This window comes from Lutjanus erythropterus, chromosome 13 (assembly GCF_056507025.1).
Source record: "Lutjanus erythropterus isolate fLutEry1 chromosome 13, fLutEry1.hap2, whole genome shotgun sequence".
In the NCBI taxonomy this organism is placed as follows: Eukaryota; Metazoa; Chordata; class Actinopteri; order Lutjaniformes; family Lutjanidae; genus Lutjanus; species Lutjanus erythropterus.
The window spans coordinates 17,194,737-17,218,113 of NC_139329.1; the positions used below are offsets into that span (position 1 = coordinate 17,194,737).

At 39.1% G+C, this 23,377-nt stretch overlaps 2 protein-coding genes across 4 annotated transcripts in view; both read left to right on the forward strand.

The window, feature by feature from the left end:
- rfx4 (regulatory factor X, 4) overlaps positions 1-6,219 on the forward strand; it is a 29,631-nt gene extending 23,412 nt beyond the window's left edge. For both annotated transcript variants that reach the window (XM_084733947.1, XM_084733946.1), the window contains exon 18: positions 4,730-6,219. In XM_084733947.1, coding sequence (XP_084590073.1) covers positions 4,730-5,002 — 273 coding nt within the window. In that variant the 3' untranslated portion in view covers positions 5,003-6,219. The remainder of the gene's footprint in view (positions 1-4,729) is intronic.
- A 3,326-nt stretch (positions 6,220-9,545) lies between these two features.
- ric8b (RIC8 guanine nucleotide exchange factor B) lies at positions 9,546-23,369 on the forward strand. 2 transcript variants are annotated; one of them, XM_084733462.1, is made up of 10 exons: positions 9,546-9,779; positions 10,486-10,533; positions 10,628-11,260; positions 13,427-13,521; positions 15,395-15,545; positions 15,808-15,906; positions 16,096-16,240; positions 16,391-16,535; positions 16,675-16,794; positions 20,383-23,369. In XM_084733462.1, the coding sequence occupies exons 1-10, from the start codon at positions 9,696-9,698 to the stop codon at positions 20,489-20,491; spliced, it is 1,629 nt and encodes a 542-aa protein (XP_084589588.1). In that variant the 5' UTR covers positions 9,546-9,695; the 3' UTR covers positions 20,492-23,369. The 2 variants fall into 2 exon arrangements, with proteins under 2 accessions (XP_084589588.1, XP_084589589.1); XM_084733463.1 differs by having other exon boundaries at positions 9,547-9,779; positions 15,811-15,906.
- Positions 23,370-23,377: the final 8 nt, after the last annotated feature.

Here is a 23,377-nt window from a genome sequence, read left to right on the forward strand (position 1 = left end):
TTCATTAAATCTACAGCTGCTGTTTATTTCTATAGGACACAAAACAGAAGATTCATCTTTAACCTGTGAAGTTTTACCATCAATTACTGAGATCAAATCACTGTAATCAAGAAACATGGAAAGGAAACTGATGCACATTTTTGACAGGTCCAGTTTACCCACTCTACTGCATTTGGAGAATTTAAACATGTACATTTTGCAGGTACTGCATTAATACACTGAACTTTTTATACTCTTTTTACATGTACTGCAGATTTTATGGAGATAAACTATATCTGTAATGTTGCAGTGATCGATATTAACACAGAATAGGTACTGAGACAGCTACTAAAATAAAGAATGACCATGTTATCAAATCAAACCATTCATGATGAGTGTGGCTGGTGGACAATGAGTTGATCATAATGTAGGTATGCAATCTGTCCCTTGCCATGTGCTTCCTTAAGTTTAGGCTGCAGCTCCATTCGTTTCTGTCTTACATTGTCTGTCAAATCTTCTCTCGAAGATCTCGGTGCCTTTAAGTTTTTTCCCTCTTTTGAGAATTTCTTGTTTGTCTTTGAGTCTGAGCAGCTTCATCACTATTGACCTTGGCCTATTAGCTTGGTCTTCCTTGCGATGTACATATTCAACCTCAGCTGATTTGGAGTTGAGCTCCATTTTAGCAGCAAGCAGTTGTTTGACTTTAGATTCTGTGACCTGCCATGATTCATTCTTTTCTTCTGGAAATCCATCAATGATGATGTTGTTCTTCTTTAAATGACTCTCTAGATACTCTGATTTTCCAGAGAGTTTGTCAAAAGAGGCATGGACAGATGCAAACTCACTTGAAATGCTCTTGAGATTCATGGCATGTTCTACATCCTTCTGTGAAAATTGCAAACTGATTTTAATGTCCTGTACATCTTTCATGATATTGTCCATCCTTTGGTTGGTAGAATCTATAAATAATTGAACAAAGGTCTTGAAGTTTCTTTCCTGTTGCTCAATCAAGTCTTTAAAAAAGGATTTCTGCTGATCAAGCAGCTCATGGATCACAGACAGTGAATAGGAATCCTCCTCCTGGTTGACTTTTTTGGCTCCATTATGGGAAAAAATGGCAGAACTCTCTGTTCCAAGTTGCCAAGATAAAAATAAAACGGCAAAAACTAGCTGATGCAGTTGAAGTGTGCTGGTGCAGGTAGGCCAGAAGAGAAGAGAATCCATAAACAATCACATTGCTGTGCATGTCATCCACAGCTTGAGATTAATTTAAAAGATGTGTACATGCAGATGGCAGCCATCTTGAATTCACAGAAATTTACATAATTTTCTGTCCATTTAGGTTGAAATGTTGAGAAGGCAGTGCAGAGTGGTGCAAAAAAAAATTCAGTTCCCCTCAAATTCAAGCGTGGAAAGTACAACTATTTGTGTTAAAATGTACAGAGTTTTCAGAAAATAAATATTCAAGTACAAGTAAGGAATCCGGAAAACTCTACTAGTGCAGTAACAAAGTATTTGTACTTTCTTTCATGAGTGCATGTATGTCTAAACTGTAACTACTGAGTGAACTGCATTCATCCACAGTACAGCAGCTGTGGACAACTGTATTACTGCTTAGAAGAAGAAGAAGAAGAAGAAGAAGAAGAAGAAGAAGAAGAAGAAGAAGAAGAAGAAGAAGAAGTAGCATATGTGCATAAAAGTGTCAGCATCAGGACCAGATCAGTACTCGATCTTTGGGGCCGATAATGATATTAGGGAGTGGAAAGATTCTGATATATAATAAGATAAATAAAATATAATAAGATAAATAGAATTTATATATAAACACACATTTTTTGCAACGATCACTCAAAAGTGGTTCTCAAACACTTGTGACAAAGATGGATTTCAATTTTACAATTTATAAACACAAAATGATAACAGTGCTTGAAAATATTAAAATTTCCACCGGAATTTTAATAAATATAAATAACTAAACAAAAAATGTATGTATATGTTAAAGCTGAATTAAGAAAAGGATCAAATACACTTAAATGCTGTATACAAAGCTAACAAATTAAAACAATCTGCATTATTCTCTATTAAAAGAAAAAAGGTTTAATCTCAGCACATATTGGACAACATGTATGCTGATACCGATATAGCTGTGATAAGCCAAGATCAGGCCGATAATATCGGTTGACCGATTTATCAGTTGGTCTTTAGTCAAGATACAATATGTTCAGAAATATGTCAATAGACAGTGTGTGGGATTTCTTGAAGCACTGGTTGTTGCACTTTGCACAGCAGTGGATGAACATCACCGGAGTGGTCTGTTAAAACATGAACTGTCCTTTAAAGAGAGCAAACAGACTGAGGATTTAAATGTGAGTAAAAAAAGGTCATTATGATGAGATGGAGTCACTGATGTTACAGCTTGTGTAGCGACTGGTGTGAGTTAACTCTTTTGATGGTAATTTCCTGTCAAGGGCCCTCCAGCCTCCACTGCCTTTATAGTGGGAGGAGATCAGCTGGGCCTCAGCGGTTGCAGTGTTTCTAAAAGTCCCAGAATCACCCTCTCCACACAGCGGAAGCAGACAGTGAAAGGTGGCTCGGCCGGGGCCAAGAGGGGCCCTGCTCTGTTACTCCTCTTTCTAGCTCTCAATAGTCTCTTCATCTGTTTGAGCCAGTGGCCACAGAGCAGGGCAAGGGGGCGTTTATTAAAATATTGTTATTCAATGGTCTCTTTTCTGCCCGTGAACAAGAGGCAGCTGAGCCGTCTGTTCTGCTCTCTGACCTGCTCTGACTGTCTTTTTCCATGCCGTGATCCCTTATAATGGAATCGACTGTCGTGTTTATATTTAGTGAGAAAAAGGAAAAGGCTCCTACTTCCACTTTTTTTTAAAGCCCGTCTGAGCTTAAATCGGGCACAATGCCTGTGCTTTGTCCGTGAGAGAGGTTGGGGATGGAGCTGAGACGAACACAAAACTTTGTCGGATCACCATCTGTCCAAAATGTTCTCGTCAACAGGCAGATTTAGTCCGAGCTGTTTGGCTTTAGTCACCATAGGCAACAAAAATAACACAGGAAAACTACTTTTTCTGTCAAATGTCTAATTTTCTTAAGTGGCTTAATTTTCTATTTTGATCACTCTGGAACAACTTGTGAAGCAATTTCCCCTGACAGGAAATTACCATTGGCAGGGTTACACCCAACGCTACACAGCTAACACAGCATCAAATATGATATCAGCGGGGCTGTAGGACACTTGAGTTCGTTGCATCTGGAAATGTTCTGACAGTTTTGGGGTTTCTTTAACCTGGGGCAGGTTTAGGCCAGTTAGAGTATTTCTCCATCAGTTAGTAGTTAATTCTTGACATTGAGAAAAAGCATTTTGACCTTCATTATAGGAGGAATGAGGAATATATTTACTGCAGTTAATCATGAAGTGACAGTGATATGTCATCAGAAATTGAAGAAACATGCTAAGTCGAAATACTGGCTTCTCCTACAACACTACAGCCAGCATGTTCTCCTTTGAAACTTCCACTCTGGCTTGGGCCGCCTGTTTTTGTTTGCCCGTTTCATATTAATTAGAGTTAAAATTAATGCTGAATGTTCACCAAATGGGTAAGTGTCTGTTTATGAGTTGTAGGAAATCATTAATAATCTTTATTACAGTTAATCTGGGCAATATGTCACTGGAGCTTGGCAGGTAGTCACTGAACTACAACTCTAATGTGTTTATTTTTAGCACAGTGGGCTTTTGTTGTCAGGAAAACAGGCTTAGCTTTATTTCACCAGATAACTGGCAGTTATAAACAGCTGATCAAATGACAGTGTAGGTCTCGTCATCGCTTGTCAGTATCACAGTAATGTTGTGCTTGTCCTGCTGCATCCTGCAGGTTGACAGGTTGTAGCTGAGAAGAATAGCTTAACATTAGGGCTGCAACAGTTAACTGATTAATTGTTCAGTTGATCAAAAGAAATTAAGTTGCCAATTGTTTTGATGATCAATTAGTTGTTTAAGTCATTTTCAAGGTTCCAGCTTCTTAAAGGTATATGTAACATTTCTGCATTAAAATGTCCATAAATGCTAAATATGTATTTTATTGAGCTCTGTATGAACGTTATCCCAGATGTTTTCTACAATGTTCAAACGCAGAGAAATACGTAAGTTATTCAAAGTAATGGTGCATTTCCTGGAATCTGTTGCTAGCTAGTTGCAAGTTGCTATTACTTCCAGGAAAACACGGGATACGTCAGAGAGAGAGGAAGGAACTCTGCAAACATGACTAATTGTACCGTGAATAAAACTTTAATACATTACTTCTTCCATGGACATGACTTCTGCCTGAGTCATGTCAGGCAGATTTTCATCAGCTTTGGTGGTTTTTTAAACATAGAAGACAACAACTCTTATGATCCCACGCTACTTCACAACATCACCAATTACATCTTTTATTATTGTTCTAATGTGAGAGAGACCCTGAGTGACAGAATTCAGCCGTAGAGCCGTTGCAGGTGCCGACCTTTTTTTCACTTGATTTTAACTTAACTTTTTTCACTTACTTTTAATCATTTGTTATTAGTTGCTACCCCAATCATTGTTAATGGTTGGTTTGAAAAAAATCGGGGTATGACGTGTGAACATTTTCAGCTTCAGAAGTGGGACATGCCAGAAGAAGTTTGAGAACCACTATGTTAAGTTCTTCAGTTTAAAAACTGTTGCTTTCATTAACTTCTTTTCTCGTCCTCTGCTCTTCCACAGTACCAGCTCAATGGCCAGATGTCAAGAATGGAGCCTTGCTTGATGGGCAGCACTCCTCGGTTGCACCCTGCTCCTGTCGCCCCCCGGTGGCCAGATGTGTCGCCAGCTAACAGCTGTTACACCAGCCCACCTATGCATTCATCCCGCTATGCCACATCCGGGGACATGTACTCTCCCTTGGGCCCACGCAGGAACTCAGAGTACGAACACTCGCAGCATTTCCCTGGCTTTGCCTACATCAATGGGGAGGCCACCACAGGCTGGGCGAAATAGTCTGCAGGCACTGCTTCGGACAGCCGTGTTCAAGCTTGAGGCCTGCCAGACTGGTGGATACAAAGTCTCTGAATACTTCCAATCAAGTACATCAAAAAAGAGGAGCAGAGTTGAGAGGAATCATAATGTGGATATGCTGACAATTTGAAAAGACGCTGATGATTGTGGTGTAATATGTGCGGAGGTCTGATGAAATGTATTCAACAATTGGTTTTTTTGCTCACTGCTGGAGGAAAAAATAACAATTCAAATCATAAAGATTGTCAAAGAACTTGCAGCAAAATCATTTTAAGAGTGCAATGCTGCTGCCAAGCTGTGCCTTTGTTTTAAGGAATGTACACCTCTGCCAGAGTTTCCCTCATCAGTCTCACAAGTCAGCAGCACACAGAGCATCCCGCCAAGCCTCAGTCAGTTTTGCTGAGACTGATGGATCAGGGTGCCGTAAGCTATTACTGACACACGAATACAATCTCAGTGACACCGCTCTCTCCTCTCATTGCTGTCGGGCTTCTTGCAGCAGATTTGTTTGCTGCAGGATGTGCATGAACTGTACTGCCTTAACGTTCTTTTGGGACACCAGTTACATACAGTGGCACAAAGAGAAAACATACAACATCATATAAACTCATGAAAGACCTCGATCAGTGTGTTAAGGTGTCTTCATATTGGATAGTTTTTTTTAATGATTGAATGCTGTGACTCAAAAACAACTGTGTGAGTGTATTCTGTCGCAATCTTTTTGCTGTTTTCATGTGACTACACATACATACATATATATATATATACATATACACATATACATATATATGTATATGTATATATACATATATATATACACACACAGAGAGTATGTATGTGTATGTATGTATGTTCTATAACTTTGTAACATGGTGTATCCTTTATTTTCTATGTTACAATTGGTACTTTGTTCTCTGTTTTGTATGGTTAGTAAAAGACGCATTAACCTAGGGTTGTGTGTTTTATGATGCACTCAAAGCTACTGAGGACCTATTACCCTATGGGTATTTATAAAAAGGGAAAATATCAAAGTGTACAGTAACAAAAGGTCTAGTCACTTTTCTGTAAATAAAAGCACTGGAAACCGTCTGTGGTGACTGTTAAACTATCACAGTTGAAACTGATGTGTACTATATGTGGGAAAAATGCTACCACATAAATAATTTCACAATTTATTACAGTGAGTCGTGTTTGTCAAATTGTCTCCTTCTTTTCTACTGTTTCTTTATTCTTTCTGTGAAAAGTCCACCAAATCATGCACAAAAATGTCCAAAATATTAACAAAATTGCAAACACATTATTGTATCTATTTAATAATCAGAATCGATGTCAGCACTGGAGCAAAGTCTTGAATTACACTGATCTCTTAAGTGCTGCTCTTTCTGTACTTTGTGTGCAGCTATGAGAGCTGCTATTGATTAAAAAAAGAAGAAAGTGTTTAATATAATTAAAGATATATTTCACTAATTTGCCATATATGTATACTTTATAACAACTGACAGGGTTTCTGCAGGTCCTTAAAAAGTCTAAAATTAAAGTCTTAAATATGATTTCTACAGGTATTAAATGAAACTATGAATTTAACATTACTTTTAAATTTGGCTTTAACTTCAGTCTTGCTTTGAAATGTGTTTTTGGGAAAATAATTGTAATAATCACACTGTAACAACAAGATGAAGCCCACATTAAACCAATAAAAACCACGGCAAACTGTGCATGTACTTTTTGGCGCTATGGACGTGAAATAGGTCTTAAATTAAATTCACAACCGTCTTAAAAAGGACTTTATAAGTCTTAAATTTAACATGTTGAAACCTGCAGAAACCCTGTACTGACATCTGTTACCTTCCCTTGAATTTCCAGCTTAGACGTTGATGTTTTTAAAGGAAAAAACATTTTCACTTCTCTCTCCATGCGGTGACAACACAGCTGGGGGTTGGGCCAGTAGCACCAGGGCCACACTGCAGAAAGAATTACATTTCTATAGAGAGAATGTCCTGCTGTGCTGGGGTCATTGCACCTCAGTCCCATAACCTTTGACCTCTGACTCCTGCCGAGGTTTGTATTTATTGGAACATAGATCCTCTGTGTCATGTCTCCCTGAAATCCTGCAGGTTTCACAACTAAGACCTTGAATGCAGAAAAACCTGTTAAGAAGAAAAAATGGCGACACACTATTGTGATTTAATCACCTGACCTGAGTGTCAATATCAATATCCGCTGAGATTTCAGAGGAAGATTGGTGATCCAGGGTGTGCACGAGGACATCAGCTGTGAGAAACGTGCTGCCAGATAAGTAGTTTTCATCTCTGATGTCCCCAGAACACTGGTTATAACACACACATCTTTTTTTTTCTTAAAAATAGTTATGTGCTTTAAAATAAGTTTGTCGCACATCGATTCAAGTAGATTTCTTCCACAATATCTAATTCATCTGTATGAGAATATATGAAAATATAAGATTGCAAGAGTAGAAAATATTAGTTCAAACACTGGCTTATTATTTTTAAACTCATAGTGTTTATATGTTAACGGATAATGTACAATTTCAGTGGATAAATAAATATACCTATTGCAAATAATACTGTGGGAATAATACCATTTATGAGGAGGGAAACAGTTATTGGTGGTTTAGATTCTCCAGTCCATGTGCATGTCTTCAGACTCCTGAAGGGAGATTACACAGACAAAGAAAAAACATGCACAGTAAAGACCGAGGTTCAATACCTGGAGGCTGTTACTGTGAGACAACTGCAGCCACAGTGTTTCCTCATCCCGTTCGATGAAAAGTGGCAGTGATACCGTTTCTGCAGACTCTCATACTGTAAGTGGCTGCAGCAAATCCAAGTGTGTGTGTGTGAAAGTTGCTCAACTGAGTTTTTTTTTTTTATTTCTGCAGAGATTGATCTACAGCATCACTCCTTCACTCACTGCCATATTCTGCAAATCCTTTGTTGTCCAGGCTGCCTTAAAATTTTAAGTTGACTGAATTTAAAAAGACAAGTTGAGGTCATTTTGTAATTATTCAAAACAAATAAACTTTTCTAGTCAAAAAAAGTTGAGACAAACATTACAAATTAATCTGATTTCATATTACATTTTCTCAGTTTGAAAAGTCAATTCTTTGTTTCACACAAAAGAACTTAGAGCTTAGAGCTGAGCTGCTCCTGTTGGACCTACAAAGACAATATGTGAAACTGCTCCCAGTGAATTTATTACATTTTAATTACAAGCAGGAAGGACTGAATTCAATACTCATTTATATCTAATACTCATCATACATGTTTTCTTCTCACTATAAAAAGAAGGGTCTCAGGGGAATTTTAACTCTTAAATAATGCATGCTATGAAGTCTGCTAATATGATGATCATGTTTCTTTAGAATGTAATGAGGTGACTGAACTCTGTGCAGCATATTCAAATCATCATTTCCAGACAAAAGACTGAGTTAGAAGAACTCTGAAGTGTTCTGAAAATAAATACTATACATTTTCAGTTTAATCAACTTGAATAAATACAACTTGTATATTTGTTTGAAAAGATGAAAGATTCATTGTTTACACCCAATTCCTGAATGATTTTTTTTTTATAGTGACACAATAAATTCTATAACAAGACATTTCAGATTCACCTGAAGAATCTATGCACCTCTTCATACAACTGAAATAAGTCATTTTATCTATGTGAAAAATGTAGTTTTTTAAAGTTGTAGTAAAAAGGACAATATTTTCCTCTGCAATGTAGTGCAGCAGAAGTACAAAGTTGTACAAAAGCAAAATACTCTAGTAAAATACAAATGCCTCACATTTATAAGCCTATTTAGGTACTTCAGTAAATGTAAATCTTAGATTCCACCACTGACTGTCAGCTGTACAGGTTTATATACCTGCATACTCATTCATTCTTCTTTTTGATGTGGTTTCCAATATTCATGAATACAAGAATATAAATCGATAAATCGATATATCGGCTGATAATCTTTATTTATATTTATATAATGCAAAATGACATCGGGGCACTTAAACAGCAAACTTGACTAGTATTTTTAATATTTAGAAATCATTCAAATAAAAAAAAAACAAGTTTAATTAAGAAAGATGATCAAATACACATAAAAAACTGCCTATAAAACTTAAATAAAAATAAAATAAAAACAATGTGCAATGTAGTATGTAAAAAAAAAATATTGGAGAACATATATCAATATAGCTGTGCTAGGAGCCAACATATATTAGACAACAAAATAGACTATTGGACAACATTGACAACATGTCTTCTGTATGGAAACGAGGCAGATTCAGGTTTAGTAAAAGCTGGGGATATCTGTGTGTGTGTTACTATGCCTTTCATATTATTCAGTGTAATCACTATTTATTTATTTATTTATTTAACTTTGTCTTTATACAATACTGAATAAACCCTTTCCCTCCAACTTTAATGACACAGATATACAAGTAGATGTTTAACAAGTTTAACAGTGAATAGCCCGGTGCAGACAGGTCAGCCCTGATGATGGAGAAAGACATGGGAGTTTCCCTGATGACAGCAGCACACTGACACACACACATACACACACACACTAAGCTAGCTGTCCAGCTAGCTTGCTAGCTGCACCAAAACACTCATTACTCACATCAAAACCAAGCTAACCATCCGTTTTCTTCAGACATCCACCATGGATTTGAATAATATCGTGTCGCAGCTTGAAACTGCCAACGAAGAGGAGATCGAGAAGACTCTGCAGCAGTATAATCGAGAGGTGAGTCGCGGCTCTGCTTCTCGGTTTTTACGTCAACCAAAACAAACGGCGGTGCTAACGTCAGCTAACTAGCTAAACAGCTAGCTTCGGTCGTGTCTAGAAGGAAACCCCAGATCCGCGATAGATCTCGCGAGAGTGAATATTTTAACTTAAATATTAAGGCTAACCAAGAGTTTCATGTCCTTAAAAATACCTAAATCTTAACCAGAAACGTTTTCACGGTATAAGACATAATTAGGTTATACAAGGTACACAATTAAGGAACAAAGCCTACAAATCTCGCGAGAGTTGCAAATATTGGGTTCCCTTCTAGTCACTAATTTTGCGACCAGCTTTTTGGTGGCTAAACATCTTACTAGCCAGCTAAGCTACGATGTTAGCACTATCATATGTTAATTTTATGTTACATCGTTCAACGTATCTCATCAAACGTATGAATGAATGAGGCAAACAGGACCTTTATACTGTTTACTGTAAGGCTAATGCTGCCTGCTCACATATCATGTTAGCTAACTTACTGCACGTAGAGTTATACACAAAACTTGAGCTATGTCTCTGGGGTTTCTGGGAAATATCTTTGCATTTAACACATCTGTTTAAAAGGACGTGGGCTGTATTTGTAATAAAACATGTAACAGGTATATCATGTCTGTGACATGTCAGGCTGAGATGTTTGGTTTCACAGTGCGCATCTCATCTGTTTCAGAACAGTCACACCTTCGCTTTTGAACCAAAGGAAGAAAACCTGCGGAGTGTAAGTACAGATTATCTGAACAGTTCTTTATTAGATTGTAAAAGCAGGCCAGTTGTGATATAATCTATAATGTTTTCCCTCTGTGTCATTTTAGAAGCTGTGTCAGAGTGTGTTGACAGTACTTGAGAGGGAGGTGCAGTCCAGCTGTCAGAAGACATGTGTGGAGACACTCCGCATCCTGTCCAGAGACAAGCGTGTCCTCGCACCTGTAGCCACCAGGGAGGGCATGCTGATCCTGGGAAGGATGGCGAGGCTGCATGCTGGAGAGCAGGAAGGAGGTGATAACCAGAAAAGCTCTCAGGAAGATGCCCTGTCAGAGGAGGAGGAGAGGGTGGTGGTGGAGGCCTTGAAGTGCCTATGCAACGTGGTATACAACAGTCCTGCAGCTCAGCAGGTTTGTGTGGATGTGCAGCTGGCTCATGGCCTGTGTGCCAGCCTGTGCACAGCCCGCACATGGCACCACGAGGTGGGCCTGTTCACACTGCGCCTTCTCTTCCTTCTGTCTGCCCTGAGACCTGACGTGAGAGGGGTTTTGAGGAGAGAATGGCATGCTGTGAGATTGCTGTCAGAAGTGCTGGAGCACACCCTGGATGTGCGCTGGGTTGGTCGATATGAAGCGGCCCGTCCAGATCCACAGGCCCTGCCCATGCCTGCAGAGGACAATGAACGAGCAATGGAAGCACTCAAAGCCTTGTTCAACCTCACACTGTCTTACTCTCGTGGTGAGGTGAGTGTGTTGTGGTCATATGTCTGTAAGAGGGTGTAATGTTACAGTAAGGATTCATGTTGCACACTAGTTATTTGGGTTTGTTGTCATAGGTATTGTATGTATGCAGGGGTTAGAAGCAGGTCAGGTATGCATCAACATAGACATCAGTGTTTCTCAGTCATTCGCTCAATTACAGATTGGACTGCCCTGGACCACAAAGATGATACCACTGATCCCCACAATATCTCACCAACATTTTGTCCTGTTTGTGTCTTTGTGAGGAAGACAAGGCACATTTCTCTCAAAATGTGTTTACAAATTTATTAAAATCTGTGTTAGTGAACACCTCCTCCTCACCAAGTTAATCCATCCACCTGGCAGTTTGATCATTGCACAGGTGTGTCTTGAACTGTTTGCAATAAAAGACATTTATTGGGTACTGAATTATGGCTTCTTCACATAGGGCTACAAATACCTTTTTCCCCACAAGGGCAAAGTCATGACCCACAAATATGATTACGGTAAGAATATCGGGGAAAGCCAATCAGAGACACAGTAGGGTGGATTGTGACTTTGCCCTCCTGGAAAAAAAGGTATTTGTAACCATATGTGAAATAGCCATGGTTCGATGCATAATAAATGTCTTTTTGCTGCACATTTTTAGAGCGGCATTTTATTGTGACCAGTTCAAGGCACACCTGAGCAATAATTTTGCTATTTAATCAGCATCTCTATATGCCACGCCTGAAATATTACGTGACCTCAGACTGTCAGGAACAGAAATACTACTTATCAGAAGCTCTGATCAGTGTAGTACTTCAAGGGCTAGAGCAGCAATAACAATTAGTGGAAATATCAATATCAATATCAGGTGTTTGTGGGAATCCGTGTGAATAGGTGTACTAGTTTCAGGGTGTAGCCACCATGTTATTAGTTACACCTGTGTGTGAGTGAGCAGCATTTTTCAGGTTAAGATGTGGGATATGCCAATATTATTCAGGTTTTAGGGGAACGCTTTGGACATGTATACAGTACGTTTGGAATATGTGTGTGGGTGTTTTACTGCAGTTTTGTGACAAACAACTTCTTGTCCATTTACAGTCAGCTTTGTGTGTTGTAAACAAACAAACTAGCCAACAGTTTGCAAGGCTGGGGTAGAAAGCATGCTCAAAAGAAAAGCCCTCATTTCTGGTCAGAAGGTGAAACACACCTACTTTAAAAGATTATGAAAGACTATCAATGTGTTTTTGAATATGCCTTGGATATGATATAGAATATAAGCCATAAGACATACATCATTACGTTAATTCGAGTATTCACAGCAGTATCTTAACAGGAATATGACTGGAATATTCATTTTCATTACCTAAGTGAGCAGTCTAGTAGGAATATAATATTTTGTGCATGTAAACATAGTCACTGTCACCAGTATCCAGTCCAACATACACCTTTTTCACAAGAGACATTTTGACTGGTCATAGTAGGAAAAGCACTTATTACTTATAATATTAACGATAACTATTCAAGTGTCTTAGTAAATCGTGACCGTGAACCAGCATGCGCGATACCCTGAAACGAAGCAGTTAAATGAAATTCAGCCATTGTTCATTTTATCATGTACACCTGTGCTTTACCTACTGTGACTAAATATATTCAATTAAAAAAGGCCTCTTTACACCAAAGTCACCAGCAGTATTTTCCATATGATATTTGGTATGTATGCCTTTAGACCAAGTGTCAAGTATGCTGTATATTACAACAGTATTTGATTGTGATTGATGTTGTTCATGGTGTAGTTATCATGTAACAGTTTGTAGCTACAGCTGATTTCTGAAAGTCATTATCAAACTTGGTGGTGTTGTCCAAAAAGGTATTTTCAAACATGCTTGCCACAATTCAATGCAATTTGGACTGAAGGGGACGCATGACGGCAAAGGCTGCATCTAACAGAGTGTGAGTCCAAATTTGTTTGTTAGGATCAAGTTTGACCCTGATCTCCTCTTCGATACTATAGAAATTTAATCCTTCTCTTCCTCTTCCTTTTTGAATCTAGAATAAAAAGAATTGTAAGGCACTTATTTAGCAGATAGACATTTGCTTCCTGTCCCTTTAGCTTAAGTTTTTTTTTTACCTAATTGATTTTGCATCAGGAAGTCATGTTTGTGTTTATCCTTGATTTCATAGGAGGACGACCACCAGTTCCGAATCATTGCTGCCATCCTCCGTCATCTGTTGATGCTGAAGACTGAGACGGAGGAGAAAACAGAGGAAGCACACAGGTGGGAAGTTTGTTCCTCACTGCTTGTCATAGCTTCATCTCTTTTAGTAAAGCTACACCGTAAATGCACTTTGCAGCCTGTGAAAAGACACAAAACAAGCATGATGTGGCCCAATCCCATGATGCTTCTGTGTTTCATAACTGAGAGTGTGTAAATATGTGTCCTCAGCTTTGTGCTTGGTGATTGTATGTTTTACTAGATTGATGCTGTCAAACTTCATTTGAAACTGATTTGCATAGAAAAGCACACAGACACAAGTGCTTCCACCTCTCTGCAAAGTAATTTGTGTCCATGCCCTCTGCTGTAATTTTAGCAAATAAGCACCAGGCAACAGACAAAAAGTCAAACATTCCCTAGTCATTTGGCCAGTGGACAAAAAGTTAATTTTGCACCCTGTAAGCACCCCTCTGGACAGGTGCTGGGTGACAAGAGAGTGACTCGCTGCAAATGAAGACTGATACGTCTGATAGTGGACTGCTGTGTCGTGGGAAACACACAAACTGAGATGTTTCTTTGGGGCCTTGTTGGGTGTTTCATCTACTAAATGCTCTTAGCTGTCGTAACACTGCGGCAGCATCTTGTTTTCATGGTAATTTAATGCAGGAATGCCAAGAATCTGTGGCCATAGACTGAGATTTAAAGAGTGTCAAGTATAAGTGACTGATGTTTCTCTTGACCTGTCAGCGGTGGTTGAACTGGTCATGGCAGTTTGGCCCATTGATATAAAACTGTTTGAATGTGAGTATGTGACATGACTGGTAGTAGAGTAGTTTTAATAGTTTTTTGTTTTTGTATAGAATATGTTATAAAAATTACAGGATGCTCTATTGTATTTAGAATATTTCCAGGTTTAAGCCTTGAGTTGTTTAAAAATCATAATCAACTTTAAAATCAGCTTGTTACTCACTTAAGAAGAAATTTCACAAACATTCTCACAGATTTCACTACTCACTAACACACAATATTACAAGCTTTTTCCTCCATCTGTGCTGTCCAGTTATCCCAAACAGCAGCTTTTTCCTTTCAAATTCACCAGGCCCTCTCTTCTCCAAAATCTTACTCATTATTATTTGTTTCAATTTGGTTGTTAAAGGTTTTCTCAGACAGTAGTAATGTATTATGTATATGTCTATACACAACAAATCAGACTAGAGCTGCAATGATTATTCAATTCCAAATTCTCTGATTTCGGCTTCTCAAATGTGAATATTTTCTGGGATTTTTTTACTCCTCTGTGACAGTAAACTGAATATCTTGGGGTTGGGGACAAAACAAGACATTTGAGGACATTGCCTTGAGCTCTGGGAAAAACTGATCAACATTTTTTCACAATTTTCTGACATTTTATGGACCAAGCAACTAATTGATTAACTAAGAAAATGCAGATCACATTAATCAACAATGAAAATAACTGTTAGTTGCAGGCTAAGTCTGACAAATGTCCAATTTACAAAGCCATAAACATCTCTCCAACACTTCCCTGCACATTGGTGTCTGTACATTGTAGATTTGTGTAGATTTAACAGTGTGGCACAGATGGGAGTTGGATGAAATGATTGTTCACTTGAAAGGTCATTTTACCTCGTATGAGCCAGATCGCAGCCTGAGGTCATCTGGCAGCGCCCCATCAGCTGTTCCAAAATGTAGATTAAAAACAAGAGGTGACTGGTTCTTTGCCACGAGGGTTTCTTGACTTTGGAATAACTTGTTTTGTTCCAAAGCTTTCATCTGTTTCTCATCCTCTTCACTTCTTAAACCTTAAGCCTTTGGCTTACAATTCATCTCAAAAGATTTTGTGTCATGTTTATTTACTCTGGTAAATATCTAAAATATTGGAAAGATCATTGAAGAATATCATTATTTTTGTCTCCAGCCATGCCGTTAACCTGCTGAATAACTTGCCTGTGTCCTGCCTGGACGTGCTAATCGACGTACCTGTCCAAGGAGGACAAGAAAAATATGGTGGTAAAAACATGGATGCAGTTCAGAAGTTACTAGACTTCATGGAAAAAAGGATTGACAAGGTAAAGTTCATCCTCTGCTGTGAATACAGAGAGAGCTGGCAGCATTCTTTACACACCTAATATTACTGAGTACTTGTCCAGTATATCTGTTTGTGTGTTGATGGTTAATCTGAAACTTTAGTAGGCCCTAAACTTGGAAGAATGTTGAAAATATACACTAAAGGACATAACAGATTTTGAGTTATTATACTTCATTTTATCCATGTTAAAATGTGTCCAGTGTTCCAGCTTGTGAAGTTCCTGTGGTTTGTGTCACTCCAAGCAGGGCTCAAACTACAAAGAGGGTTTGACTCCGGTGCTCAGCCTTTTGACTGAAGGATCCAGACACCACAGGGAGATCCGCAGATACATCAAAGCTCAGGTACAGTAGCTGCAAACAAATATAAATGTTGTTGATAGTGAAGTATGTGATATTTCAGGTTCATTTCTTTGCTTCTTTTAATCTTGGAGGTGAGCATCATTGTTACTGAAAACTCACCAGGATCCTGACCAGATTTTAATTACCTCATAAAACAATAATCTGAGCTATTTCTAATCTCTGTATCTCCAGGTACTTCCCCCACTGAAAGATGTGAAGATCAGGCCAGAGATCGGCACCACCATCAGAAACAAGTTGGTTCGCCTTATGACGCATGTTGACATGGGGGTGAAGCAGACGGCTGCAGAGTTTCTATTCGTTCTCTGCAAAGAAAGCGGTGAGCGAGGGTCATGGTAGGAACATTTGGGGGTTATAGCACATCAGATGAGAGAATATGAGAATGAGAGAGCAGCTATAACTACAATGTGGCTCATCATCACACTTGAACATTTATGTAACCTCACAACCCTGTGGTGTCTTCTTATAGTGGACAACCTACTGAAGTACACAGGATATGGAAACGCAGCAGGACTACTGGTGGCTCGAGGACTTCTCGCAGGAGGGAGAGGAGAGACTCAGTACTCAGAAGATGAGGACTCAGACACAGAGGAGTACAAGTCTGCGAAACCCTTGTGAGTGCTCTTTACAGGGTTTAGAACAAAGCATCAAGAGTCACATGTCAGCGTGTTCAAATACATTCATGTGTTTTCTTTGGTAATGTATGAATCTGTTTGCTGCTGTACATTAAGCTTGCTCACCTGCTTTTTCCAGCATCAACCCCATCACAGGTCATGTGGAGGAGCCGATGCCGAACCCCATAGAAGAGATGACAGAGGAGCAGAAGGAGTATGAAGCCCAGAAACTCGTCAATATGTTTGACAAGTTATCAAGGTAAATATATTCAACTAGCAAGAAGTCAGAGAGCAAATAACTCTGCTGAGGCCTGCAGAATCCTCTCAGTATATTTTAGTAGTAATACTGTAAATCTTAAAAAAAAAAAAAAAGTTCCCTTTAATGGAGCTCTCTGTGGACTGTAGAGACAGGTCGGTGTAATTAACATTTTAATAAATAATCAACACAAGACAAGATGACATTAAAAAAGTAAATCAATGAAAAAACGATAAAGCCCTTACAGGACAAAACAAATTTGGCCACATATAGGAGTTAATGTAATTGAGACAAGTCACACAAAGCGTAAATAAAATAAAATAAATAAAACAAAATGAAGTAGTACATCTTCATTTTTTTAAGAGTGAGTGTAAAGGTAAAGAGAAGAACAGTGGTAGGAATATTTCCATTCCATTATGTTTCTTTCTTTATATACCATGAAAAATGAGACCAGACTTTCAGGAACTTTATTGTCATTGTGCAAGCACAGCAAAATTGTTATTGCATCGTCCTCAAGTAGACAGGATTGAGATGAGATATTAGTGATTAAAAAGTATAGACAATGATAAATAACAAGCAATATAAAGTATAAAATACAATTAACAATAAGTACGGCTAACAAAGATGCAAAAGCATTCGGCAACAAAATGCAGTTTAAGGTGTGGTGTGACAGATATGGATTGATGGTGTATTGAAGTGCTAAATGATTTGTGGTTAATGCAGAAATATTGCACATAGTCGGTGGTTTAAATTGATATGTAACTAAATATTGCACAGCATATCTGTCTTGTCAGACTGAGGAGAACTGACTTCATAAAAGTTCCCCTGGTAATTATTAGTCCTTGCTATTAAAGATTCAACAGAGGCAAAGTCCGTTATTAATTTTTCATTCAGCAAAAGGGGCCTTGTCTGACTTTTCCACTGTGGAAGAGCAATCATTGACACAGCTTGCCAATGCAAGTCCGAGTTTTTGTGCAGCTATACCTGGTGATAGGAGAGACCGATGTCTTACTAAACACAGCTGAAGGGATTCTGGTAATGGTTTATCCCAATCCCAAATTCAGACATTTTTAGGCTCCACCAGTATTTGCATGACAATACACATATGAAGATAACACAGATAACACACACAGTGATACACATGAAATCATGAGATACAAGTGTCAGATTTTCTTTGTTCAAATAAGTTCTGTAGTTAAGAAGAAGATAAGAAAATTGGCGAATGTGTTCAGAAATGTGTTAAGAAATACCAGATCTGCACGTGTATCTGGGTCGACACAAAAAATGTACCAAATGCTCCACACGGCCTGACTTTCCGACAGTTTTCATTAAAATCGGCTGTCCGGTTTTTGACACGTTTGCCACTTTATGCAACAGAGTCTGGCATCTGTATGTAAAGGAAAATTAAATTAAAATTAAAAAATTAAATAAATGTTTTCAGATAGCCTGCCGACTAATAAACAGCTACATAAAAACATAATGTGACACAAAAGTTGCATATACAAATAATAAACTGAATAATATTTTTCTTTTGCAAAGGCTTGACTAACATGATCAACTTTTTTTTCAGTTGCTTCCCCTGTTCAAATTATTCATATTATTTATTTTTGCCTCTGCAAAGAGCCCCACTGTATTTGTGCTGACCTTTTCCTTAGGGAGCGGAGGCAAATGTGAGTCAAGCCCACACAAAGGTAACGGTGAGCTCGCTCCCTGCCAACCCTCTCATCAAAGAAAGAATCTCTTGCCGTTAGCAGCGGCTTCAATTAGACCTAGACTTCCAGCACGCCACCGCATTCAGCTGGAGTAAAGGGAAGCTGCTGGCACGCCAATGCACCATCATTACCACCACTCCGTTAATTATCACCTAATTGGCACACACTGCTGGCTTGTTGGTCCTGGCTCTTTTATGTCAGCTTTTTAATAGCACATGTGTCCTGACTTTATTCTTCTCATTCTGAGGAGTCAGCCATTGGTCAGACAGGGAGTGGACTGAGACGACTAGACAAAGCAGTTTGGGTGGAACGTGGATGAAGAGGAAGAGACCCTGGTAAACAAATGTGGAGACATAAGAAAGCTGACCCTGTCATTGTCGAGCCAAAGAGGGGGTTGAGCTGTAATGAGGCACGTGCGCTCAGAAGAGGAAGATTCCTTCTCGAGGCTGCATCTTCCTCGGTAAAAGGAGATGTGACTACGGAGGAGAGGTGTTTCCTCAGTACAGCTTCTAAGGAGATCACTCAGAGCCCTGCAAGAATGTGCTCCCCTAACTGCTTAACTGGTTGTCCAATTAGTACATATTTTGCATCCCCACCCACCAGCCCCTCTTACATCTGCAGAACACCGGTTCTTGGTCACTTCTGATGAGGAGAGGAGGGATTTTTTTGGGGTCTAATTGGGAGATGATGTTACATGTTTTTGTTTGTTTTGTCCCCATTATACCTGCTGACTTTGACCAGTAATATGAGGCTGTGGACTGCCTCCCTGCAGGTTTAACATATTTTCAGACTTAACCACATTACAGGTCTCCCCCATCTACCTCTAAAGAACTTAACCTGTAGATTTCCCAGGCTAAGTTCAATTTAATTGCAGGAATCAGTAGGAATTACATGGCCATTTATATCTGAATCTCTTTCAAATTAATGCAAATGGCTCCTTTTTAAATCTCTGATGGATAATTCTCTGATAAATCATCTTAGAGGGAGTGGTGACACACAGTGCAGGTATAATTGGATTAGGATGAAGGGGCAGCCGTGGCTTTGAGGAGATTAGTCTGAGCGCTGATCCTGTAATTAAACTGCCACAGGAGAGGAGAGGAGGGGAGGGGAGGAGGGCAGAGAGGGAGAGAGGATGGCCAGACAGGGGTGAGTGTCCATGAAAGGAGGGAAGGGGGCTGTTAAGTGAGGGTCCTCGAGCTCTGGATGTAAAGAGAGTAAAGATGTACAAGTGAAAGGCCTCTTAAGACTGTCCATGGATACAAAGGATCCTGAACTAAGTTGGATTTTGTCTACAAAGTTTGTTCACGTTGAAAATATGCATGAAGACAGTCCTGTCTATTGATAAGTATCCCTTAACTCAAGCTTTGTCCCCCAGGCCTGGAAGACAACGACCATCATCCCAACAACCCCCCATGCCAACTCAGTCTCAAACTGCAGTCCCTATTGAGCTAACCGTGGTGTTGAAGATGCTACACGCTCTCGTGGATAAAGTCCACTGTCTTCTTGACAAAACCAGTGCTCTTGTCAATATTCTTTTCATGGACCTCTCTTTTGGCTTTAGTACAGTCCAGCCTCTCCTCATCTTAAAGCACAGACTAGACCTTAACTTCAGCTGCAGTCTGGTCCTCTGGGTCAGGGAATTCTTGACCCCAGCGTGTCTACATCAACAACATCCTTTCTGACTTGTTTGTCCTGCCTGTCTGTCCTGTGGATCTGTTGTGTATTATTTGTATGTTGTGTGTTGTCCCATATGCCAGTACCAAAGACAAATGTTCATTTTATGTGAATTTATTGGACGATGAAGTAATATGAATCTGTCCTGTCAAACGCCTCTCCATCTAACATGTGATCTCTAATGTTTTTCCTTTCGTGTCTACAGGCAGAACGTGATTCGGCCAATGGGGGTCAGGCCTGACGGAACATTAGCACCTCTGGAGGAAACTCTCTGTGATCCACCTGAGGACAACTCAGAATCAGACTCAGACTAGTGCACTGAACATCCAGACCACAGGTTCCAGGCTGAGCTCAGCTGGCCCCGGCACATCTAAAGCTGTGTCCCAGTTCAACGGATGGATCTTTTGAAGGATGTGCCCACAAGGGTGGGTCTTTCAGAGGAGCAAGACTGAACCTGCACCTTCACGGGTGTAGAGCAGAAGTCATTCAGAAGATCCACATGCTGTACTGATGTCTCCCAATAAATCACACTTGCTTAACCTAAATGCATTGACAGATATCAGTATAACGTGTGGCTCTATTGTCAAGACTTCTCAAATCCATACTAAAGGTGGAATTTTGGCTCTGCTTTTCAACTTGTATTACCAGGAAATCACCCTAAATTGGCTGAGAATTTAAATCAAGGGACTGGGACAAATTTCATAATAAGTGAGTTAACATTACAGGTTTTAAAGATCAAGTGTGTAAGATTTAGGGAATTTATTGGCAGAATATTACAGAAATGGACTAATATTCCAAAGTATGTGTTCATCAGTGTATAATCACTAGGGCTACCCCTGACTTGAGATTTTTGTAGTCCAGTAGTCATTGTTAGTTCAAGCCATTAGTTGACTAGTTGATTGACTAGTTGAAGCGGTAATGATTCTTAATGTGTCGGAACAATCAGCAAGGAGACTGAACATTTTCTTAATTTATTTAAGTGCAGTATAACATTAAACCAGTCTCATTGTCCAAAACATGGAAATACTTACAGACCGATCAACAAATTAACCTGCTACATACCACTTCATGCCTCCTGTTCCTACCCAAACCTGCCACCTCTTCATCATCTTCTGAGGCCCTGGGTGGTGCCACTGGAAAACGCCTCGGTTGTCCGGTTGTCAAATTGGCCTCCATTGGTCACGGAGGCTGTGTTTAAACAGTTAACAGCACTACTACAAAAGAAAAAGTACACGTTGCAACAATCCCGACTTCTGAAAAAAAGTTACAACTTGGTTGAGACACTGGCTCTGCAGGGAATTTATGTGCTTCACAGCCACTGTCCATGCTTAGAAGGGGACGGTGAGGCAAGCTGTGTGCAGTTGGTTGCAGTTGTTAACCTCACGGCCAGATGCCTCTAAATCCTGCACACTGGTGCTTTAATGTTTTGTGTAACTGACTTAGCAGAACTGGCTAATAGTGTATCAAGTAAAAGGTAAATCCATCTATCCATATAACTTCCATTTCTACTTTATCTGTAAGTGTCTGGCATCCATTATTTACACTTTACAGTGTAAATAATTGACTTCTGATGATCCCTGCCTAAACTGAGACACAGCTCAAGATGTCACAGGAAACTCTGGAGGCCGTGTCACAGCCTTAAGTCGTTCTCCAAAGTGGACGTGGACGTTACGTTTTGCAGAAAGACTCAAAATGCATAGGAAGCCTCCATGGTTACTGCTGCACCTTTATCATTTATTTTATTGCTCCCTAAGTTGAGAAAAGAGAGGTAATAATATAACTTTTGCTGGATCATGTGTGTCTCACAGAAACTGTTGTGTTAAAAGTGAAATTGGGTCTGAATAATCATTCCTTCACCTGTGCTTTTGTTTTTCACTTTTTTTTAAGTTTCATAATGTTTTTCTGCTATCTGATGATTTTGTGTATTTCTAGATAATTTAAGTGCACATTATACAAGCACATTTGAACATGAAATCATTGAAATCTGTTAGCAGTACGCCTAGTTTTGTTAAAAATCATGGAGCTTGTCCAGTATGGACCACAGGATTGATGTGTATTTAGACGTCAGGCAGTGTCAGTGTGGGTAGTTTAAACTTGCAGCTCACAGTGAGTCTGTATGTGGTTGTGTAATTATCATGAATGTTACACAACAGTTAGTCACCAAGGAAACTTTCAGACAGGAAGACCACTTCTTTTCATTTACAATTAAAACTTTAGATGGGAAGATGCAACGTTTTCCTGTGGTGGCTGATAATAAACAGATTGTTTTCGCCTCTTGACGAAGAAATGTGTAAACTGCAACGATTGTTTTCTAATCCATGTTTCTTTTGCCAAATCTGCATGATGTTAAATCATTTCTCTGTGATGTGACTTTTTTTTTTCTAGATTGAAATTTTTTGCTAATTTTATACAAATCCACGAGTTTAGTGTATGTATAAACCGAATAATGTTTCTTTATGTTGGTACAATTTAATTTCATGTAGAAGCTGTCAGATGTGAAGTCGGCTGCATGTTTTCTGTACGACTTCACAACAGATTTGGCTCCTGTGTTCAAACCCTGCGCTGGATCATTAATACATGTTGTAAAAATCCAGAGAAAGTGAATATTGCTTAAACAGGCATGTGTCATTATTACAAGAATCAATAACGGTTCACTTGTTCAATAGTGAGTAATCATGAGCACACTTTAAATCACCACTACTGCCTGCTCACAAACAGAATAACTTAGATAAAAAAGAATATTGGCTTCACACAGGTACAAAAGTCAATTTCCTGAATCATGTTCCCGAAAGGTCAGATATACAGATGTGTCACAAATTAAAGGGAAAAGCAATGTTAAGTGTCTTAATGAGGTGAGCAAGCCTCCAAAAACAACTTCAGTGATCCTTGTCTGTTTCACAAACCATTCAGTGGCCATTTATTATGTTTCTCAGCTCATTTCATCAGTCTTTTCCCTTTAATTTGTCAGGCAGGCATCATCAGGATCCGTTTTTCTTTTGTGCTCTTTTTCCTTCACAATCATAGTGGGATAAATCAAAATTGCATGTATGATCACTTTTCCATGTGAAATGAATATGTCACAGGAACAATTTTGTTCTTTTTGCAGATTCTTTACATACTGTAAATAGCACCACCACACTTATTTTATGTAGTGAGGCTTCCACTGAAACATTAATAAACTGAGCAATGAGAGTAATTGT